Here is a 24,247-nt window from a genome sequence, read left to right as displayed (position 1 = left end):
CTAAACGCCATCTAAAGTGGGCAGGACGCAACGTATAACGATGCGCGTACGAGGTGTGCGCGCGACATGCCAACTACCATTGGTGCATCACTATTTTCCCTGCAGTTTAGGTCGTTTCGCTTGGCCAGCCTGCTTTTCAAATTAACGACGGCAAGTGTGTTTCCAAAAAGAGCTAGTGTACTTTTTCGAGATAAAGAGTAAAGGAAAACGACCGATCATCTTTTTTCTGTACGAGGTATATTCTACTTGATTTTCTCTGATTGATTCTTATCTATTAGTTTCTCAATAAATATAGGTTATTGTTAATGCAAGGCAAATGTTCATCCTCGCAATCTCTGCATGGACGAGAAAAAGATTCTACTATACGTGCTAAGCGTATACGCTAATCGTGGATTTTCTATTACGTATTAATAAGAGTTACTAATTGGAAATGATATACAAGTATCATTTTGTAATGTCTTTTAGAATCGTTTCAAATGAAAAATGTTGCACATTGCGACATCAACTTTTCCAGGAAGCTCTGAGAACATTACGACCATGTATCATATGTATGAGAAAGCGCAGTCTAAAGATGAATAAAATATTTAAATAAAGATAATATAAAATAAGATATAATATATTAGATGATATTGAATTAATTGATATAAAGAGAGATGTCCCGCTCTTTTTAATAATAATTTTAATAAAACATTGCATTGCACGCGAAAATAAACATATGAACATTTAGATACTACGTCGGATTCCCCGAGAAAAAATGATTAGACATGATGAATTTTGTTTGTGTATAATCATGCACGATCATATATGTCCACAACTTCCAAAACCGAAGAGGGAAAAAAAAATGCTATTATACAAATATAATCGAAGTAAATGGTTATGTAGCAACTTACGCTCTGACGTGAACGTTTTTATTTGAATAAAAAAAAGAACTATCTCTTCTTCTGTTCATTTAACGTCATTCTTAACGTTCTTTTTCCGTGTGGACATATCATTATATATGTGACCATATAGACAATATACAATCGTATATGATTTTACATAATTATATATGATCATGTACGATCTTCTTTTCCCAGGTCTTATACAAGCAGTATGGACACTACACGTGTATTCCTGAAAAATTTTTTGTCATCTCTTATTGTTAATATAAAAAGAAATTATTGATTTTCGAAAGAAAATAAATATATCAGTTTGCAGCGTGCTCTAAAGCCATTTTAAGTTTTAAATTTACCAGGTGTGTGTCACGATCTAAATTTTTTATATAACTTCGAGTATATATAGATCAATAATTACGTATGTGAGAGCACATAAATTTAAATAGAACATACATAAAAATATTATATTGTAAAATATTGTAAATAGAGATAATAAATTATAAGCAGTATAAATTCGCCTTGAATTAATTAATTGTTTAAAAGATATTCCGCTCCTTTTTTTTTATCAAAAATTACGATATACAAAAATACTTAGAAAGTATGCCCAGTAAACAAAGTGCATTAAGTCATCTTGAAATTTTATATCCTCTGAATTTTTTTTTATATTTTATTTACAAATAGTGATCTAAAAAACAAAGCAATCAAATCCAAAAGCTCATTGGGCTTGTTCGTACTGATATATTATAAGGTTCAAATTCATGAAATCAATTAATCGATTAAAGGATGTTCCGCACTTTTGAATGATAAACAACGATACGGGAAGAATATACTCGGACAGTTCGACATGTTCGATTTTGAAGAGCTCTGCATCGGAAAACATATGAGTGAGAGGAATATCGATGTATATAGTATATGAAATATTTATATTTACGAAATTAGTCTTTCTATACAATTGCTAATACGCAGTCATATATTTTTCGCTTTGTTTGAATCGATAAAAAGCGCATGTCGATGAATAATTAAAATTACTCACTAATTCGTATAGAACCTGTGCGAGCTTGCCTTGTTTCGTCGCGAAATGTTTCGTAATGCGCCTGACTAATAATAAATAAAGTAACGAATATATATGCGTCGATTTGAGATGCGAATACGTAACATAGAAATATATTTATATATACATAATATTGTGCCCTTTCCGTTGTTTTTTTCTCTTTTATAATAATAATGCATATATCCGCGTGTACGAATGTTTATATAATAATTTAGCTTCATGGAAATTTCAATAATTACTTTAAGGCACACCCCACGGTTTTTTCCTTTCATTACCAAAGTAATTTTGTTCTCTCTTCGTTAATATCGTATAAATAACTGTATACTTGTTGCTGTGTGTGTGTGTGTGTGTGTGTATGTATGTGTACGTGTGTGGATATCCATTAGAACCTAAATTTTATTATGCTTCTTCTATTTTTAAAGAATAATTAATACGCTAGATGTAGAGGCAATAATCTGTTCTGTACATAATTCTATGTCTTTCTTATGATTCTTTTACGATAGAAGATAGTGTACCATTCAATAATGATAGTAATGACAGTAACATTAATAAAAATAACGAGAAAAATGCATAATAAAGAAATACGCGGATAGAGCGAGACCCGCACACGTGTAGCTCGGCCGCTCCTCTCTCGTCGTCGCGATGTAAAAACATGAGTAGCAATGAAAAGTGTCGAAAGTAAAACGTACCCAAGGCAATATCACTAGCACGTCGCTCATGATCGCTAATATATACTTCCGTATCGACGGTATAATACGTTTTTACTCGCGTGGCTCTTAGATAATAGAAAATTCGCACGCGTGCGCGCGAACCTTTCGCTCTTACCCGTCTCTTTTCTTCTTTCTTTCGACTCTATTCGTTCCACCTCCAACACAGAGAGTAACATTTACAAATCGCATATGATACGATAATGAAAAGTACGTGACACGCACAGATGCACCCGCCTTTGCCCGCCACTTTTGCTTGTTTTTATACGCGAAAAGTTTTTGTTATTTACCACTCACGACTGATATAATCTTGTCGATAATATCGATATAAAATACCTATGCTGCCACATTGGGCAATTTATCCATTTGTATATGTACAAGTATAACTCTCCTCCAGAGTCCAATTTCGCGTCTGGTTTCGTATCTCCCTACTCACTAAGATACTATTGTGTTTTATGAATAAAAAAATACTAATATATCGCATTTCTCCTTCATTTTCGTCATCATCATCATCATTCGCATTTTCATCACCCTCATCCTCATTTTCATTCTCATCACCACCACCATTATCATGATCATGATCATCATTATCATCATCATCATCATCATCATCATCATCATCATCATCATCATCATCATCATCATCATCATCATCATCATCATCATCCACTTCTTCTTCTTCTTCTTCTTCTCCTTCTCCTTTTTCTTCTTCTTCTTCTTTTTCTTCTTGTTCTTCTTCTACTTTTTCTTTTTCTTCTTTTTCTTCTTCTTCTTCTTCCTTGTCGTTGCACGGGCAGTGTTCTGCATGTAGTTTTGTCCACTGATAAGGCACCAACTATTGTGGGATCCTGAGATTCAACCCGCATGCTTCGACAGATTCAGAGGCATATCTACGCACAGAGGAAATGAGATAATCATATGCGACTATATCGGTGACATGACTTACGACGCGTTCCTCTTCGAGAACACGTCGTAAGTGTTTTCTATGTCTATGAATATAGTGTTTTTCGCTGTCCCTACAAATATCCGTCTCACGACCACGATAACGACCACGTGTCCGTTTCACCGGGCACGATAGCAGATAGTAATAGATAAGCGATAGTCACGATCCAACGTACCTGAAGGAGGTGTGAGAGTTTGTTCCCTGTAGTCTTTATAGTGATGAACGGGCGGGGATGGTGGATGAGAGTGCGGCGGCGCGTACAGTGGCATGGGAGGTGCATAGTGGACGGGAGACGGATAATGCATCCACAGGGGTCCCCTGTACGGTCCGGGAGGCAACATCGGCAATCCGTAGAGTGGATGATGTACAGACGTATTGCTGGAGCCGAGGTAAGGGTCGATTCGTACCCGCGGATAAGCGTTGTTGCTCGATGAGTATTTCACAGGCTGTTGCTGCTGCTGCGGCTGCTGCTGTCGCTCGTCCGAATTCAGCAGATTCCTCAAGAAGCCTTGCTCGGTCGAATTCGGCTTGTCCTCGCCTAGAATACTCGTTATACTGTACGACGACACCTGCTTCGTGGTGGGGGTCGGCGCGCTCGTCGTCGTGCAGGTCGGCTGCGGAGTGGCCCTCCTCTTGGACGCTTGGTCCTCCAGCGAGACTCTCTCTAACTCGCGCAAGATGCGTTTACGCGGCGACACAGCATTCGTATCCAACAGACGCACAAGTTTGTCGATAACCAGACTGAGAACTTTGCCCGACGACGATGACGACGAGGACGACGATGAGGTGCCGTTCAATTTACGCGACCCTCTCGAATAGGCGGCCGTCGATTCCGGGACGAGTGCGGTAGCCGTGGAATCGAACGGACGCCTGCGTTTTTTCGCTATTAGACGAGGGTGCGCGCATAGATGGATCTTCGGGTGTCGACGATAATAGAAATTAAATTCCGTGGTTATCCTGCGTCGGGGATGAGTCTGCTTCCAGCAGTGATCTCTCTGCCAAGGACTGGACTGCACCGATGAATTATCGTCTGAAACTGAGAACAGAATATAGCATGCAAACTTTTTATGTTACTTATGAGTTTTTCTTGTGCGCTATATATATGTGTGTGTGTGTGTGTGACAATTCAAATTAAAAGGAAGAACGAGCCTTGTGAAGAACAAAAAGTAAATTGATAGCTTGCAGCTTGGAAAAATGTGATGAATGATTGCCAAGTGAATAATGGGAAGCATGAATCTATACACGAACATGTAATATCAATTAATGTATTCCTCACAAGTACCTACCACTAAGGGAAGTAGAACTCTCCTGTCGATTTGGGATAGTGCTAGCAGGTGGCCAAAAGGTTTTCTTTGGCACAGGGAACCATGTGGTCTTCTCTCCGTCCCTACGGTGAGACAGCTCCAGAATAAACTTTCCATCCTTGAAGAATTTCAAACGGCCACCAGGAGTCGGTAGGAGGTTACTATCAATACGTGCCTCCGTGTGGTGAGCTGGCTGGGGACTCGAATTTTTACCGTTTGCCTTGGCAAGGGTCGGGTGCAATGTAGGAGGATCACGCGAGCACATCTCTGTCGTGCACCTCACGTGACCTGCGTGAGCATGACATTCTGCTGACTTTTCACGCATACTGATACTTTACCGATATCCATTTTCCTCCGCTTGGCCTCTCATACTCCAGCTTTTCAGCATACGAGACACAACGACTACACAACCTATGTGTATTTTGTTGTCCTGTTCATTAAGATAATCAAACACAGATGCCTGAGTGATCGCAGCTTACAGACCCAGTGAACAGCATCTTACTCTTTGCAGTTTCTCTCTTTCTCTCTTTCTTCCTATTTTCTTTCTCTCAGAGAAACAAGAATCTGCAAGTTACAAAGTCCGAGGCACACGTATCATATTGACAAGTAGCAACTGAAAACAACGCCGTGGACGTGGCGAGAAATCGTCGAGCATAGTCACAGAAGCCAGAGAGAACCGCGGGCAAGACGCGTGGCCGACTTGACTCGACTCCACTTGGCGAACCTGACGACGGCCTACAGGGCAGGCGAGCTCGCGAGCAGGGGCGACGTGTCCATCCAAGTGCCATCCGTTCTCGCGGCCGGTCACAGTGTCGTCGGCGACGGAGTCACCGCGTACGCCAGCATGTCATAGACACCGCGACACTGCCGACTGGCAGGCGACATTTTTTTCCTTTCCTCTCGCACTCGGGGGGGAAAACGCACGGTGTGCGACCGTCACGGCGGGTGCGTGCGTACGTACGTACGTACGTGCGAGCGAGCGAGCGAGCGAACGAGCGAGCGAGGGACGACGACGCCAGGTCACCAACAGCCGGCGAATCACAGGAGCTGAGTGACGGTGTCACAGACGCTTGTATACCTCTTCGGCAAGAGTGCGCGCGAGGATCCGCGTATCCGCTCCCGGAGAAATCCGGCATGCGTGAGAGAGAGAACGGCGGTCGCCAGACACCCACCCACCCACGCACGCACCTACCGCCTTCCGCTGTTGCTGCTCCTATTTCGCCGTGGTTGTAGCGCAGCGCATCGTCCCGAGGGCCGTCTTCAGCGAGGACGTCGTGCGCGTCGGATGTTGTCGCGCGTCTCCGCGACGGACGAGACCGACCTCGCGGCCAGCGAACACGGCCTGCGGACGGTGAGCGACGGGCAACGGTCCGCGGCGGTGGAAAACACCACTCGGCCGCGACACATGTGTTTCACTTCGGCCGCGAGAGCGTGTCTCCGCGTGCGCGTATTCTACGTGAGACGCGCCCCGACGAGAGCCGCGAGATCGCAGCAGCCGCGAGCCAGTGGAGAGAGGGAGAGCAGGAACGCGCGCGCGTCCACTGTCGTCCGCTTCCTTCCGCGTGATTCTGTCGTCTCGTCGCGCCGCGCCGCGCTGCCGCCGCCACCGTCGTTGTCGTCGTTGTCGTCGTCGTCGTTGTCGTCGTCGTCGTCGTCGTCGTCGTCGTCGTCGTCGTCGTCGTCGCCGTCGCCGTCGTTGTTGTTATCGTCGTCGTCGTCGTCGTCGTCACTGTCGTCGTTGTCGTCGTTGTCGCCGTCGCTGTCGTCGTTGTCGCTGTCGTCGTCGTCGTCGTCGTCGGTGGGAGGGACAAAATTGCCGGGGAGGAAATCTCTGGCCTTCGTGCCGACCCTTCTCGTCGACAACACTGGCAGTGGCGGCGGTTCGCAGTCCGCGCGTTCCTACGTTTCTGCTCGCGCGGTTCGTCCGACTCCCACGAGAGAGTGGGAGCCGCGACGACTTCTTTCGCTCGTTCGCTCTCTTTCTCGCTCGCTCGCGCACTCGCGCACTCGCGCACGCACGCACGCACGTCCTCCGCACGCTAAGCCGGCGGAGAGCCTCCTCTCGACTAGCCCGCTACTCCGAATTGCTGCTTCGGGCCCGGGGCCGCACACGAGTCGTTGTAATTTCACAGATTTCGGATCGCGATAACCGCGCCCGCGCGATAACGATCCCCCGCGTACGCGAAACGCGGCGGGCGGGCGGGCGCGCGCGCGCGCTCGCTCGTGTTAAGGTCCGTTTTCGCGTGCCAATAGCCTCGGAAACTGAGCTCTGCCGAAATTATACCGGTTTCACCGCTTGCTCTCGGCTCGCCCGCCGTGGGCTATTACGGCGAACCGATTATATCGGAATTTCATTGCACGTATCTCGGAACGTATCGGGACTATGACGGACTTTCGCGTGTCTCCTCTCGCGAGACGATAGTTCGCGACGAATCCGCGGCTTCCTCCGTTTTCCTTCCGCGAGGCCGCTTGCGGAGTCTCTCGCGCTGCTTTCTGCAGTTTTATGCCTGGCCCTGTGTCAAATTCGCGACTCGTTCCTGCCGTTCTTCGCAAACTAGCTGCACTCGCCGCTACTCTTGGAGCAACGTAGATCCGCACTCGGGGGATCCGTATTCGGGAGCGAGACAGGGAGGTGACGGAGTGCAGAAGGTACGGTGGAAATGAGCGGACTCAATCCAAATTCCCGCTTCTTTGCGCGAGCGAAAGCCGCGCGCTCTTACGAAAAATTACGCGACGTTTTAGCAGGAAGTGCGAGAGAGAAATGTGGGGTTACGCACGGTTCAACACCGACGAACAATAACGTTACATCAATGTTAGAACTTTCCACTCAACAAAGTAACTGTCGCGCGTACAATATGTTGCACTTGCACTGTTGTGACGCTCCTCTTTTTTGCTGTCTCTCTCCGCAAACGTCGTGTCGTGCGAACAAGAGTCCAAAATGCGACTCTTGGAGGAATATTCCAAACTGATCGAGCGAGACTTTGCGGAAATATCATTTCTGTGGAAAGCCCTGCCTAGATCCTTGCCTATTTCCTTCAGCCTTCTGTCAGGATACAGTTACGCTATCTTGTTCTATATATTATGGGTATTTTTCCTGCAACACTCACACATCCAGGAAGAAACATGACTATAGCCCGTTTTTTCAATTTTTAGTTGCAGAACTCGCGATTTATTAACGTCAAAATTACACACACTACACGAACCGGACCAATTAATCCTGGTTTAGAAATGAATTTATTTAAATCAGGAAAAGATTATTTAATTTAAAAATGACGTAGATATGATGAATGCAACATCTGTCAATCATGAATCGAGATTTCGCTTTTTCTTGGAGAATTTTATGGTATATACTTATTTACAATATTGTTCGTTATATTTTATCGCTCGTTATATTTGTCAATTAGATTAATTGACCTTTTAACGAATAAGTAACGAAATTGTGCTCGACGAATTATCGGATTTCGGAACGCTTGCTGATATTTCTACTGCTTGAAACTGAAGAAACAGATAATGGCTCTTTCTTCTGCAAACAATATTGGCATTATAATTTATATTTTGTTGCGATTTGATAATATATTTTCATTATATTGATAATATATTTCATCTACTTATGGACAATTTTCGTTGGTTCAGCATGATATTTTCGGCGATAACTATCCTCTCTGGACAAAGTTGGATTTACTGCCCGGATCTACAAGCAATGTAGACGAGCGTCTGCTCGTCACGAACATGCCGTGGAGCTGAAGTCAAATTACACCGACTAGAGACAATATGTAAACATCGTTAATTATATTTACAGGAGTCATTGTGAATTTTACTTCACTGTATGTTTCCTGTCCTGCATATTCGGCACCGTGTAGATGACGCTGTTCTGCATGTGTGGTAGGGGTGACTATGATGCCAGGAAACGCAAGTAACAACAATACGTGACATCGCATTTGCTTATCCATGAAAGAACACTTTCCATACAGTATTGAAAAGGCAAAGTTACAAAGAAATCCATAGTGATCGGTATTTACAGTTTCACAACTCCATGGAGAGTTGTGGTCGAGCACAACTCTTCGCTGCTCTTCAACTTTTGCTTGACGATAGTAACATTGTACGCGACGGATAATATGGGAAAGGGATATACCAGAGCAGACTTGATATTGCTCTTCATGAAGATATCAAAAAGACGTGCTCCAAAGCAGGCATGTTTTTTTCGTTTCATAAAGCGCACCCTATGGAGTTCTAATTACGTTCGTTCTTCCGAAGAGAATGCGTCATCCTACAGAATTATGTGAGTCTTTACAGTCTCCACAACGTGCATGATGAACACGATGTGTGCAAAATCTTTCGTGCGTTGGAAGTAGGAATGTGTGAGCGGCGAGACAGTTCGTCGAATCCATGCGCTTATTAACGCTACCTTTCTTGTTCTGTTTCAAGATTATGTCTCGGTTAATGATATAGAGCTGGTCAGCAGGATTCGTGGTACTATTCGTGCGTTTCACAACAGTCAACGACTTTAGGCTTTTGAGAGTCCGTATTTTCGAAATATCGAAAGACACAACGGCTCAGACGCAAGATCAAAATAAAGCTGCAAAAGAAAAAGAAAGATAGTACGCACAGGACAAGATGTCCTCGACCTGGCTCCTAGATTGGTTCGACCGCATCGTTCATGAATCGATTTCCGTCAACATTTCAAGTTTACTTCTTCGGGGAAGAACAACCTGAAACCTGAAACTCAAGCCAGAAGCTAGATTCTTTCTCCATAGCACAAATATCAAACAAAAACTCATCGCGCTAATCCGTTTCGATTTCGTCCATAGGAGAAAAAACTTGCATTTGTGTCCTCGGTCTCTTCCGCGTTTTTATTACAATTAGATTATTGTAGACAAAGCAAATATTTGTGCTTAGTTTGTCGGTTTACCATATGATGAATGATTGAATTAATGCGTAAATCGGCTGGCCATCGTTGCCTCTCTGTGAACGTTTCTACCACGAAGTACCAGGCCTTGACAAGGAGATTTATGCACGTCCTCAGTGGGCTCGTCATCGGCGGCTCGTACTTGTAGCAGGAACATACGCCGGCTTCTGGACGACAGGTTCAAGTACGAGCCGTGAAGAAGCAGGTAAGAGAAGATGATAATCTCTCCTCTTTTAGCCGACACCGGCATGGCTTTCGACAAGGGATACTCCTCAGGATTGACATAATGATATTGGTCACCTTTCTCGTCAGTCAAACCGTAGTCTGTCAATGGGCCGAGCTTGTGACTACCCGGATACACCGCTAAACCTCCATTCTCTGGCGTAGTGTCGTCCAAGTGTAGGAATATCGCCAACATTGTGTGTTTTTTATGAGGAAAATAATGATAATCCTGATGCATCAGGTAAGGCGCGCCTTTTTCCGGCGGCTTTATATGCGCTTTCGTGTGGTGCAGCAGAATGTCCGACGTGTCCATGCTATCTTCGAGGGCGTCCAACAGATTCGGATGCGTGATAGCGCGAGTGAAGATAGCGCTATGCATCTGCAGGTTGTGAATGGACTTCACCTGGAAAGTGAAGATAAGATAATATGTTAATCATTTCACACGCATAGCATTAGCATTAGTGGCAACAACAACAGACGTGGACTGACGACCTTCACGAAACTCGTCACTTAAAACGGTGCGTCTCCACGCTGAAATTCGGCAAACTAATTATAAACAGTCCTACTGGATGGTGCTTCATTCTCAAAAAACAAATGAAGTCGATCGATGCATTGTTTCGGAGTTAGATTACATTTGTAATCGTAAAAAAATCATTGCCCGAAAATTTTCACGCGAAATTTCCATTTTCTCACAAAATAACTTCTTTTAAAATACTATGCAAACAAAATTAGTTGACTAGGTACAAACTGTCAACTGAATTATACGTTGGAAACATCTAATTTTACGGGTATGACAGTAGGAGAATAGTGGCGCCACTGCAAGTACTAGATTGCAAAAACTTTTCCAGCAACCTACGTATGTAATTGAAATGTATGTTTGTATATATACATAAATAAAGGGAAAAAAAGACTTGTGTCCATTTCTTATTTCCAAACATAAAAGTCCAGAATGTTCTTTTTTTTCTAAACTTCTAGGCCCTGATTCTTGATTTTGAAAATTTAGTGTTATTTTAAGCCTCTGTGAACCAAGTGAATAAAAGTCATGTCCTGAACCATGTAGGATTTTAGAACACAGAAGACAAGAGAAATATCTTTTTGAAATCCAAATAGAGATGATCTTTCTTCATGCTTTGTTTGAGGCAGAATGCAAGTTTTGTTTACTTGTAATACAGCAGTTTTAAAACCACTTGTGGGATTAATTCAACCCCACATGGTTCGCAGAGAATTAAAGACAAATAGCAGATAGGTATAACTGGTGTTTCACATGTTTGACTTGGAAAGTAGTTCTGACAAAGAAATAAAAACAAATAAAATTTACTACAAAATTTATTCAAAAAAATTAGAAAATGTATGCAAATTTGGTTTTTTTAAATAAATAAATTATCACTAGTTATGTTATAAAATGTTAATAGATTAATAAAAATCTTTTTATATTTAGACATGTTATGTTCTATAAAAATACATTGGGACTTGAATAGAACTGAGAAAGGCTTATCATTTCAAAATCTAATTCTTCGAACTCAACCACGAGAAAATTTCGTTTTTTAATCCTAAATTAGCTGATTACATAAATTATTAATTAATGCATATACATACATGCATTTAGTTTATAAAACGAGTATTTTTCACTTACGGTGTAATCGATATATCCAGCTGCTTTCTTCATGTCTTCTCCGACCCAAGCGGACTCCAGACCTGCGAGATTTTCGCAACGTTTCCTCTCAAACAATTCATTATAAGCATCCGATATTTCGTTTATTTCCTTTAAGGAGTACACGTTGATCAATTTAACGTAACCATTCTCTTCCCAAAATTGCTTCTGTTCCGATGTTAAGAATTTCAAAGCAGACATGTTCAACATAAAGTTTGTAGGCTTTCCTTGCGTGTGCAAGACTTAATGTAATTTCTTTCTCTCTCTCGTCAGTATCTTCGCGTGTTGAAATATGCAGTACCCCTCTCTTGATGTATAGTATTTTTCTTCTGGTAGGGATTATCTGTTTATGATGATATGCAAATTCGCAATACTACGTGTTTATCATGTTTATATTATCATATTTGTTTGAGCGATCGTATGTTTCCTGTGTGTATGTGCAAGTTTTTTCAATAGACTACATGACTATGTAACACATTAATATAAAGGAATATATATCATTAATATATATCATTAATATATATCATTAATATAATGATTAAGTACAAATTAATACAACTCAGTAAAAATGTTTAACAATTATAATCATGTATTCAACAAAAAATGTTTGTCACAAGTTTTAAAAAATCCATTATGAAAATCCTGCTTTACTTTGTATAAATCAATAATATTTTTATCATGTCTACAACTTTTATGATGAATATACAGCGATATCAATAAAATTCTATCAATAAAGTTCTATTGTCACATAATTTTGCATTGATACCAATTACAGCCAATATAATGGCTGTATTGCTTATAAGACTTATCACATGTACAAATATAAAATACTATGTCAGCTCTTTGATAATAAGTGAAAATTTCTATCACACGACCTTATGGCACTTAACAGTGACCAGATCATGTTCATCATTCAAACTTGTTATTGCGTACAATAATAAGTGCATTATTAAATATGCTAATATCTAATACTATCTCATTGATTAACCTTGATTAAAATGAATTTATGATATTGATCTATCGTTCCAAAATAGAAAAATCATCGATCTGTGCTTTATACAGTAACAGTATGAAATTATTTCTGCTATAATTGTTATATCGTAAACTTAAGTGTATGGTCACAAATGATACTTAAATCCTTTTATGATTTGCTTTGACTGATGCCAATGATACGAGGATTGAGTGGAACTATCATGCTGAATATACTGCACATTATCTTCATTGTAGTCTTCTGCTGCATGAAGTGTGTATGAATCGTGATGCACTTTAACAAGATTCCTACAAGTACATTGTATGTTCACTTGATTACTCTGGCACAGTCTGATGTTAAAACTTGTGGTTTGCGTAGGTATCACATATTGTGGTTTAGGTATAAAGAAGTCCGATATTGGATTACTGTCCTTTTTCTTCAACATAATAAAAGTATTTGTTGCACTTATAGGAATACTCATAGCTGTCTGAAACTCGTCACATTCCAGCATAGACCTATAAATGGTAAATTTTACAAATGTACAAACGTTTATATGAATATGCAACTACGATATTCAATTGAAGCTCTTATTTATTCATTAACCTCATGAGTTTTACAAGCGGTTTCCGCGAAGAATGCTGATATTCTTCGTGCTGCTTGCTATTGAGAACATATGATGGAAGCTCTATCCTAATGCACAGTTTTGGTGATGATAATGTAGCACCAATTAATATAGCAATTTCCTGCATGTCGCATCCTTTGAGAAAGAATTGCGAAAACAGATTATCCGAGACGCTCTTTAACGTGTTCGTTAAGGTTTTAAAGGGCACCGTGTTTCTGTCTGTCGCCTTCATACTCTTCTGGAACTGAGCTAAAGCTTCGTATGCGAATGGTATTTGCTGCTTTTGATAGAGAATGTATTTTATGAGTTCAATCACCACTTTTGTACACGATTCACTGGTTAACGGCTCGTCTAACAATACGTCGATGTCTGTCTCGACTTTTTTATTTCTGGAAAACATTTCTTCACGAAAGACTGCCCCGGACTCGATGTAACCTAAAAGCATATATTTCAAAACATCAGGCGCCAAAAAGAAATGAACGATCTTCAAAGTCAACATAGGTTGTGTTCAGAAAACAAAGCGCTTACTGAGCGCTTAGTAACTATTGGTCCTTACTGTTAGATCCTTACATTTAGACCAATAACGTTGACGAATTACTCAACCGTTGTGTAACCGTTGTGTTTTCTGAACGCAGCCATACTAATGGAAGCAATGCTAAATACTGAGGGGAAGGGGACAAATCATAAATCAGGTCTATGGGACAAATATAATTAAAGGTCTACCAGAAGAACAGAGATGCGCGAAATGAGCAAAAGCATTTCCCATTTTTTTGACCGAGATACAGAAAGAATTACTTTATAATTATAATATTTGTAATTAAGAGAATCGTTTACACGAGACGTGCACAGCGTTTTTTTAAGACTTGAAATGAAAATGAAAACTGCTTAATTTACTAGAGCATTGTACTCGCAATGTAGCTCAAAAGTATTATTATAAATTTTGAAGAACAATTATCCTTCTAATATTGCAAAATCTGACTCTGATCGATCTGGGGAATGATGTAAAGAAAATACCAAAAATTTTTGCCAACAGAAATATGTCTGCAAAGAAAAATATGGGAAATTGCAGAAACCATGGAAAGTAAGTATAGCCTAGTGACAATAACTTGACTCAACTTTGCTTTCTTTCTTTCTTTCTTTCTATGGCTGCGTTCCGATATTCACTGTCAGCACTGAAAATCTATAGTATACGTGACATAAACTATGTATTTTCAGTACTGGTAGTGGATATCGAAACGCAGCCTTTAAGCCCTAAACACAATGTCAGGCAACAGGCAATAAGAATAAAAATAGACCAAGTGAAGTGAAGGAGCTATGTCTGGCGAATATGGCGGGTGGAGTAGCACTTCCCAGTCCTGTCCATCTAAATATCTTTTCACGACTTCTGCGGTATGCGGTTTGGCATTATCATGCTGAAGAATTAATTTGCTGTGTCTATTCACCCATTCTGGCCGTTTTTCTTCTATGGCTCGCTTCAAACGCATTAGTTGTCGTCGGTAAACTTCTTCTTTAATAGTTTCAGAGGGTTCGAGCAACTCATAATATACAACACCTCTCTGATCCCACCAAATACAGAGCATAACCTTGGCACAGTGAATATTTCTTTTTGGCTGTGATAGGCTGGGTTCACCTGGCTTCACCCAAGCTTTTTGGCGTTTAGGATTCTCATAATATATCCATTTTTCATCTCCCGTGACTATTCGATGCAAAAATCCTTTTCTTTGCTGTCTTTGAAGCAGCATTTCACAAATTGTTTTTCGACGTTCGATGTCTCTTTCTTTCAAATCATATGGAACCCAGTTAACAACTTTTTGAATCATTCCCATTGCTTCTAAACGTTTTGCAACAGTTGATCGTTCAACATTCAATGCTACAGCCAATTCGGATTGAGTTTGGCAACAATCTTCTGTCAATAATGCTTCCAATTCAGCATCTTCAAATTTTTTTGGTGGTTTCCCATGTTCTCTGTCCTCAGTTCCAAAATCATTATTTTGAAATCGTCGAAACCATTCCTTACAAGTTGTATTAGATGGAGCATGATCACCGTAAATCTCCACAAGCAAACGATAAGTTTCCGCTGCACTTTTCTTTGCAATAAAATAGTATAATAATACTTCCCGCAAATGATGTTTGTTTGGAACGAAAACCGACATTTTCAAGTAGGGTTAAACACTTGTTACTCACACTTAAACCAAATTTCACGTAGTGCGTTTGAAAGTTGACATGAAGTACTATCGAATACAAGTGTTGCCAATTATTAGTACACTTTCACAATACTAAAAGCAACATCTGTTGGGAAAGGGCGGAGTCATATTCACACACCCAATACTTCACCCAAATGTTGTCCAAATACACCTAGTATTCTTGATGAATCTGAAGAATCTACATTGTTTTCAACAAGGGAGTCAATACCTTCTCCAGCATGCAAAAGTTTGCAAGCTACGCCAGTGTCGCGACAACCACCATATAAGAAAAAAGATAACTCAGGCGCATTGGAGAGTTCTCTAGTTTTACTTTATCAAACTATGCACCAACGTCTCCACAATAATCGTAATTCCGAAATTACTGGTTCCTCGGAAGAAACTTTTGCAAGGTTAATCGCGAATCAATTAGAAAAGTTACCATCATATGAAAAATATGAACGCCAGCAAGCAGTTATGCAAATTTTGTATGAACCTTATATAATTCTTGAAGACGAAAATGACAGCAAAGTTACGAACCATTTTTATATTTTAAATTTTAGATAGCATACTATTAATTTCGTATTTGTGTTCCTAATGTTCCTAATGTTTATTTTTGGATAGGATGCTATGTTATTTTCTTGTTCTTTATAATATTTTATGCTTACGTTTTTATATTCAAGATATTTAACTGTAATTATATGTAGACGTGCTCAGGGAAAGAGAGTTATTCCATATGTATTCTTCTGTATTTTTCTTTATATAATATTATATAATCTTTCTTTATATAATATATAAAATATATAGATTATTGATATTGTATATTTTGCAATAAATGAAACATTCAAACAATATCTTGTAATTATATGTACATTGGAAATTTATTACAAACATATATAATTACATGTCTGGAGTATCATCACAATTGAAACCTCTGCGGACATATGTATACTGCCATGGAAGTTCACCTTCAGAAGTGACAAAGAAATTTGCTAACAAGTCTCTTTGATTATATGCTCCTCTTGTTACGCGATGGGCATTTGATGGTAAGTAATATATCCTCTTTTGTCATTTGCAAGTGTTCAACAAATTCCTTCAATAAATGACCTGAAAAATGGTTTTATACGCATATACAATTACTTCTGTACTATGTTCCTTTACAAGATATACGTGACTTAAGTTTGTTACTAAAACTGGCAATTTTTTTCCTAATTGTCATTGAAAGAAATATTAATAGAACACCTTACTTAAACAAAATCTAAATGATGCATTTTATTTTTTATAAAACACTCTTTGTTATCAAAGTGTCAATGATTCTAATATTCATATATCTAAATACATTTTATATTATTGTAAAATTTGAAATTCAATAAAAAGGAAGCATACTTACTGTTTGGTGGAATGGTACTAACATTGACATTTCAGGTTAAACTTTACAAAATGCAAAGGAATCTTTCTGCATTTTCCATTGGCTGACTTTTACGTTTTACGCCAACTGTATGTCATGGACTTTACGTCTTACATCTTAAGTTTACGTCTTACGTTCTTACGGAATTTTATGTGTGATGGCCTTAAGCAAGATTCCGAATGGGTTTGCAACTTTCCACGCGCAACGAGGACGGGGTGGGTGCGGGAGGGGGCCGAAACCACCCCTTGCACCCACCGTGTGTGTGTGTGTGTGTGTGTGTACACTCAGAGGCAGGTATGGTGCCCCTCGGCGATGTCGTATACGCCTGTAAAACAATCGAAACCGATGACAGGCATATACGCATACGCATATGAGCGTACTGTACAGCGCGAGAGAAGCGAAGAAGGAGAAGTGGTGGAAGACGTTCCGATGTTGCATCCTTATCGTACGTCACACGATCGAAAGAGAAAGCATTACCAGACGTGGTACGGTTAATGGTGTCCCCAATAGCTGTCTCATTCACTCTACGCTTGAATGCAGGCAATATGAGTGAGACAGCTATAGAAACACCGCGCTGTCTCTATAGGTGTCTCGCTTGCTCTAATAGCCATATATCGCGCTTTCCTTTTTTCTTAGCAGAAATGCCGATTAAGGAGGCAATTCTGTCTGTAGACTAGAAAAATAAGCTATTTTCGCGAATTTTTTTTTTTCGGAAACTAAGCAGACGATTGATTTCAAACTTGATAAAAATAATAATATATATTTTATTGATGAGAATGAATTTTTATGGCGTTATAAAATAGAAAAGCGCGATACATTTTTTATGCCGTAAGATATGTCAAATTGCGAGCATAAATGCCATTGGCTATTACAGCGAATGAGACACCTATAGAGATAGCGCGGTGCATATAAAAAATTAATATTTTTTTTATTTCGCTAGTTCACACGATAGATAGACATGTTTCGAATATGTAATTAGATGCTGAAGTCGATCGATCGACTTTTTTTATATAAAAAAAGTTTTTTCTCTGATTTCAGGAGATGCTATATAGCATCTCGTTATTATTATTGTAATTTTTATTATAATTAAATGTCTCCTAATTTTTTTTTATATTTTCAAGAGCGGAACCTATATTTTAAGTAGCATTTTAAGGAAGATGTTGCATTTATTCTCCCTCCTCGTAGTCTTTTCAAAAGTAAAGATATGTTGCGTCTAAAAAGAATTGCACAATTTGACATATCTTACGGCATAAAATAAGTTTTTTCGTAAATTTCCTGAAATATCGTTTTCTTGCAAATAAAATATTCTTAACGTAAAATCATCGATATTTATGACGATTTTTCAAATATAATTTTTAAATGCCTTAAAATATTAAAAAAGTAGTTTGTTTTTTATTTCCTTAATTCAAACGAGTTAGCGGCAAGTTCGTAGATTAATTATTTTACTTGCCTTTTTGTCCCAGTCTACCGTATTTCGAGATTTTATAGGAACCGGCGCGCGCCTAAACACGTCACGTTATTTTTTGTATATTTGCTACATTATTATTCATATAACGCTATAAAAATTCATTCTCATCAATAAAATATATATTATTATTTTTATCAAGTTTGAAATCAATCGTCTGCTTAGTTTCCGAAAAAAAAAAATTCGCGAAAATAGCTTATTTTTCTGGCCTATAGACAGCCTATAGATTGCCTCCTTGATCGGCATTTCTGCTAAGGAGAAAAGAGGAAAGCGCGATATGGCTATTAGAGCGAGCAAGACACCTATAGAGACAGCGCGTGTCTCTATAGCTGTCTCACTCATATTGCCTGCATTCAAGCGTAGAGAGAGTGAGACAGCTATTGGGGACACCATTAACCGTACCACGTCTGGTAATGCTTTCTCTCTCGTTCGTGCGACGTGCGATAAGGATGCAACATCGGAACGTCTTCCACCACTTCTCCTTCTTCGCTTCTCTCGCGCTGTACAGTACGCCCATATGCATATGCGTATATGCCTGTCATGGCTTTCGATTGTTTTACAGGCGTATACGACATCGCCGAGGGACACCATACCTGCCTCTGAGTGTACATATGTATGACACATTTTTATTTATTAAACATATAAATTTTTAGCTCATATATTAGCGGTTATTTTTTTTAATAATATGTATGGGTATGGGAATAAGTTTTAATCGTTTTTTATGTAGACAAAAAACATACTTTGAATATGAAAATATTAAATGATTTTATTCAAAATATTTTCCATCTGAAGCGACAACCTTCGCCCATCTTTCGGGCAATAAACGGATTCCTCGAGTGAAGAATTCTATTTCTTTCGAGGCGATCCACTCATCGACCCATTTATGCTGTCATATGAGGTGAAGCGCTCTCCAGTAAGTGCCGACTGCATCGACCGGAATAAATGATAGTTTGAAGGGGCAATGTCTGGTGAATACGGCGGGTGGGATAGGACCTCCCATTTCACCCCTTCTAGGTATGTCCGGACGGGTTGACCAACATGTGGCCTAGCATTGTCGTGCTGCAAAATCAACTTCTCGTGTTTATCGCGCCATTCCGGCCGTTTTTCTTGAATAGCTTGTTTCAAATGCATTAGTTGAAGTCGGTAACGTTGGGAATTGATAGTTTCGGACGATTTCAGCAGCTCATAATAGATTACACCCTGCATATCCCACCAGATATAAAGCATGACCTTTGACCCGTGAATATTGCGCTTTGGCGTTGATGGACCTGGTTCACCTGGTTTAGGACTGTCGTAGTGAATCCATTTTTCATCGCCAGTGATGATCCGATGCAAAAAACTCTTTCTTTCTTGTCGTTGAAGCAACATTTCGCACGTGACCAAGCGCCTTGCGATGTCCCTTTCCTTCAACTCGTGTGGTACCCAATTTCCTGCCTTCTGAACCATTCCCAGCGCATGTAGGCGTTTCCCAACGGTGGATCGATCAACATCCAATGCTGCAGACAATTCTTCAAGTGTCTGACATGGATCAATATCAAGCAATTTCTCAAGTTCCTCATTTTCGAACTTTTTTGGGGCACCATCGCGTTCTTTGTCGTTGACATCGAAATCACCACTTTTGAAGCGTTGGAACCAATATCTGCAAGTTGGCTCCGATGGAGCATGGTCGCCGTAAACATCCACAAGCAAACGGGACGTTTCCGCAGCACTTTTCTTCAAAAAATAGTAATGGAGAAGAACTTCCAGCAAATGCTGCTTTTTTGGAACAAATTCCGACATGTTCGATGCGATATGAATACTTGCTGTTTGCACTCCAAATAAAAGTCTTATATTGCGTTTAACCAGAGAGAAGAATGAGAGCGGCCACCGGCCGTATTTCGGGGGATACGGCTAGGCGCATTTTAGATGCGCCATCTGACCAAAATGCGCCTAAACTACGTCCGCTAGGCGCACTTTCACGGTGATAAAAGTAAAATGCGCCTAGGTTCGTGTCCGTACTACTTCCATGCAATGGATAGTAGATTAGAAAAAGACAGACGACAGACAATCGTTCCGTCTTTGTCTCACTACTGAGCGGCGCGCAGCAGTAAACACGAGGCGAAGTAGCGGCGATCTTATCGCTAAGCGAACATCTCTCCGCTTTTCTTTCATCTTTCACGCTCCAGAGACATCAAAAGACGCGGTAGCGTCTCGTGTCAAGGGAACGTGCGAAGCGAGGAATTATTTTTCAGGCACGCGAGGTAGCACATGGGAGACTAGACGAGCATCGACATATTATCTGTTTCTTTCCCGCTCGTCTAACTTATTGACTGCGTGAGCCGCGAGATTTTTCTCGCTACTCCTGTACCTCGCTCTTTCTCTCTCTCTCTCTCGCTCGTTCTTTCTCTCTCTCGCGCACTTGCTCGCTCTTCCTTTCTTCTCGTGTTTTTACGGCTTGATTAAATATATTAATTACATGAGAATATATATATATGTGTATATATATAAATAAATGACACATATATAGTGTATATGTATATAAAGAATATTTAGTATTAATGCACAAATAAAGAAGAGAGAATTATAATGAGAGACGAAAAGTTAATAGAAATCCACTCTTAGCCAATATATACATCTTTTAAAAATGATTTGTTATTAAAGTATATGACAGAATAATTTATTTATGCTAATAAATTTAAATTAAAAATTAAATGAAATGTTATTTGTTTTGTAAAAGATATTCCATTGTTACATTTTTCTTTTCGTAGCAAAAATAAATTTAGTCTAGTAAAAGAAGAAATTAGTTTTATTATCATATTTCAATTATTATTATTTACTTTTATTTAATTTTATTTTATTATTTAATTTTACGAATAGATAACGTGCATATTGTTGCTCAACAGAAACCGCGAGAAAATGGTGATCTCCGTCAAAAAATAAATGCAAACTTTTTAATAATATAATAATTTTTTTACGTAAGTGTTTGTTTTTATAGTATAACCTGTTGAATTTTATTAATTATTAATTCAGCATGTTATAGTATAAAAAATATATTTTAATATAAAAATTAATGTAATATTAATTGTTTGCATTTTCAAGAAATATGGATAGAACAGGATAGGTTGCAATGATACATAGGAAGAAAAAAGATAGATGGATAAATAGATAGAAAGATAGATAGATAGATATAGAGATAGACAGATAGATGGATAAATAGATAGACAGATAGATGGATAGATAGATAAATAGATAGATGGATAGATAGATATAGAGAAATAGATAGATAGTTAGATAGTATAGAAAAAAAGATAAATAGAAATATAATTATCATTATTATTATTATTAATGTTTTCAGTTTCAAGAGAACATTCGCTTAAACGTAAGTCTTACTTAGGTCCAGTTACGAGTGTTAACACTCGTAAAGTCAGCCGAATTTTAAACATCTCGTAGAAACAAGTGCTTCAACTCATCAATATAAATGTAGAGGAAAGTAACCGAAACAGCCAAAAACCTCCTACAGAAAGGAAGACATTTGAGCATAAATTCATATTCAGTAGCTTCGAGACATTAAGTCAATTAGACATTCCATGTTAATGTCAGTTGCATATTAAATAATAATCATTCATTGTTAATCTCTTTTCTGCTTCGCATTTATTTTCGAGCTTTTTGCATTATGTTTCAAATCAGCATGTTAATCTTTAACTTGTGAAAGGAATTGTTCAATTAACAATTGAAACTTAGAGAATGTAATGAAAGGCCATATATCATTGATAATTGACATGAGCAATTTCAATCGGTTCAATCGAAGAGCGTTCCGTTGTGTAGGTTACAATTGGTTATATAGATAATATTTATAATCGTAACATCGTGAAAGATGCCGATGATTGAAAAACGCTAAGATTTAGTTTCATAATTTATTTTAACCGGAGTTTAAGACTTATTGAGACAAACTTGCATAGTCATATTGTTCATATGCATAACTGAAGTAGAACAAATAATTATATAAAAGTGAAGATGATGTCAAAATTAAGTTAAAATAATTTTGACGTTATCTTGACCTTTGATGATTATTTGTTCTAGAGAAGGAAACAGATTAATTAAATGTAAAATATGTCTAATATAAAAGGCTCGCTTGTACGGATTATGATTGGTTGATTTCCTAGTGCATATCAATGATGCGAGTATGTAATTTTGTTGAGATAGGCTTTTAAAGAGTTGTCTTATTGAACCCGACAAAAAATACGTATATTTCGTTAATTTTTTTTGCGGAAGCGAAAAAGATCACATGATTAAAAGATTACGGGTTTTGAGAGTTTGCTTAATGATGTTTAAAGAATATATATACATTTTTCTACAAGTATGTAAGTTTAAAAATATATAAAATATTGCAGTAAAAGCAAAGAGGTTGCAAATAGACGATTCCAAGGAATTTCTAAATGTGTGTGATTTAATTTTACACAATTATTTAAAGTAGCTTTTTATTTTCTATAAGTATAGCTATCGTCTGAACTACAATCGGAACACAAATAATAAAATGGTAGCATTTAGAACAAAAATCGTCTATTTCTGGCCTCTCGGTAAAGTTTAATAAAAAATATTAATTATTAATGAATTTGGTTAATTGTAGTTAAAACGGTAAAGAGAAGTCTATTTTATAATGCTGCCAAGTTGCAAGTCGATTAGTCAAATAGTTATTGAGATATCGTGCGCACCGTGGAACTTCCTTGCTTTCACTGCAATATTTTTCATATTTTTAATCTTATATGTAGAAATTTATATACATTCTTTACAAACATCACATTAAACAAACGCTCAAAACAAAAATCCTGTAATCTTAAAGAAACAGGATATTAATCTAAAAAATAGAAACGATCAGAAATAACCGCTCGGTACTTCTAATATTAACGAATTATATTCCGGTTAAAATAATATAAATCGTATAATATATTCCGGTTAATATAATATAAGTCGTATAATATATTCCGGTTAATATAAGTCGTGAAACTGGACCTAAGTAAGACTTACGTTTAAGCGAATGTTCTCTTGAAACTGAAAACATTAATAATAATAATAATGATAATTATATTTCTATTTATCTTTTTTTCTATACTATCTAACTATCTATCTATTTCTCTATATCTATCTATCCATCTATCTATTTATCTATCTATCCATCTATCTGTCTATCTATTTATCCATCTATCTGTCTATCTCTATATCTATCTATCTATCTTTCTATCTATTTATCCATCTATCTTTTTTCTTCCTATGTATCATTGCAACCTATCCTGTTCTATCCATATTTCTTGAAAATGCAAACAATTAATATTACATTAATTTTTATATTAAAATATATTTTTTATACTATAACATGCTGAATTAATAATTAATAAAATTCAACAGGTTATACTATAAAAACAAACACTTACGTAAAAAAATTATTATATTATTAAAAAGTTTGCATTTATTTTTTGACGGAGATCACCATTTTCTCGCGGTTTCTGTTGAGCAACAATATGCACGTTATCTATTCGTAAAATTAAATAATAAAATAAAATTAAATAAAAGTAAATAATAATAATTGAAATATGATAATAAAACTAATTTCTTCTTTTACTAGACTAAATTTATTTTTGCTACGAAAAGAAAAATGTAACAATGGAATATCTTTTACAAAACAAATAACATTTCATTTAATTTTTAATTTAAATTTATTAGCATAAATAAATTATTCTGTCACATACTTTAATAACAAATCATTTTTAAAAGATGTATATATTGGCTAAGAGTGGATTTCTATTAACTTTTCGTCTCTCATTATAATTCTCTCTTCTTTATTTGTGCATTAATACTAAATATTCTTTATATACATATACACTATATATGTGTCATTTATTTATATATATACACATATATATATATTCTCATGTAATTAATATATTTAATCAAGCCGTAAAAACACGA

The 24,247-nt window shown here is 38.1% G+C and overlaps 3 protein-coding genes across 4 annotated transcripts; all 3 read right to left on the bottom strand.

Annotated features, from left to right (window-relative positions):
- Window positions 1-3,309: 3,309 nt before the first annotated feature.
- On the bottom strand, window positions 3,310-6,510 carry H (transcriptional corepressor hairless). The gene is made up of 3 exons (XM_011139026.3): window positions 4,863-6,510; window positions 3,752-4,612; window positions 3,310-3,523 (listed from the first exon to the last, which is right to left on the bottom strand). Exons 1-3 carry the CDS (start codon window positions 5,203-5,205, stop codon window positions 3,489-3,491), a joined length of 1,239 nt encoding a protein of 412 aa, XP_011137328.1. The 5' UTR covers window positions 5,206-6,510; the 3' UTR covers window positions 3,310-3,488.
- Window positions 6,511-7,011: 501 nt separating this feature from the next.
- Window positions 7,012-12,167, bottom strand: LOC105181940 (probable alpha-ketoglutarate-dependent hypophosphite dioxygenase). 2 transcript variants are annotated; one of them, XR_003114116.1, is made up of 3 exons: window positions 11,642-12,167; window positions 8,489-10,411; window positions 7,012-8,403 (listed from the first exon to the last, which is right to left on the bottom strand). XR_003114116.1 is itself a non-coding variant. In XM_011139027.3 (2 exons), exons 1-2 carry the CDS (start codon window positions 11,867-11,869, stop codon window positions 9,809-9,811), a joined length of 831 nt encoding a protein of 276 aa, XP_011137329.1. In that variant the 5' UTR covers window positions 11,870-12,167; the 3' UTR covers window positions 7,012-9,808. The 2 variants fall into 2 exon arrangements, 1 of the variants encoding a protein (XP_011137329.1); XM_011139027.3 differs by having other exon boundaries at window positions 7,012-10,411.
- A 36-nt stretch (window positions 12,168-12,203) lies between these two features.
- LOC105181941 (MAD2L1-binding protein) lies at window positions 12,204-13,739 on the bottom strand. Its single transcript, XM_011139028.3, has 2 exons — window positions 13,233-13,739; window positions 12,204-13,144 (listed from the first exon to the last, which is right to left on the bottom strand). Exons 1-2 carry the CDS (start codon window positions 13,694-13,696, stop codon window positions 12,778-12,780), a joined length of 831 nt encoding a protein of 276 aa, XP_011137330.1. The 5' UTR covers window positions 13,697-13,739; the 3' UTR covers window positions 12,204-12,777.
- Window positions 13,740-24,247: the final 10,508 nt, after the last annotated feature.

Source organism: Harpegnathos saltator, unplaced genomic scaffold, assembly GCF_003227715.2.
Source record: "Harpegnathos saltator strain DR-91 unplaced genomic scaffold, Hsal_v8.6 scaffold779, whole genome shotgun sequence".
Classification (NCBI taxonomy): domain Eukaryota; kingdom Metazoa; phylum Arthropoda; class Insecta; order Hymenoptera; family Formicidae; genus Harpegnathos; species Harpegnathos saltator.
The sequence above is the reverse complement of the archived record's forward strand: the minus strand, read 5'-3'. Positions and strand labels throughout refer to the sequence as shown.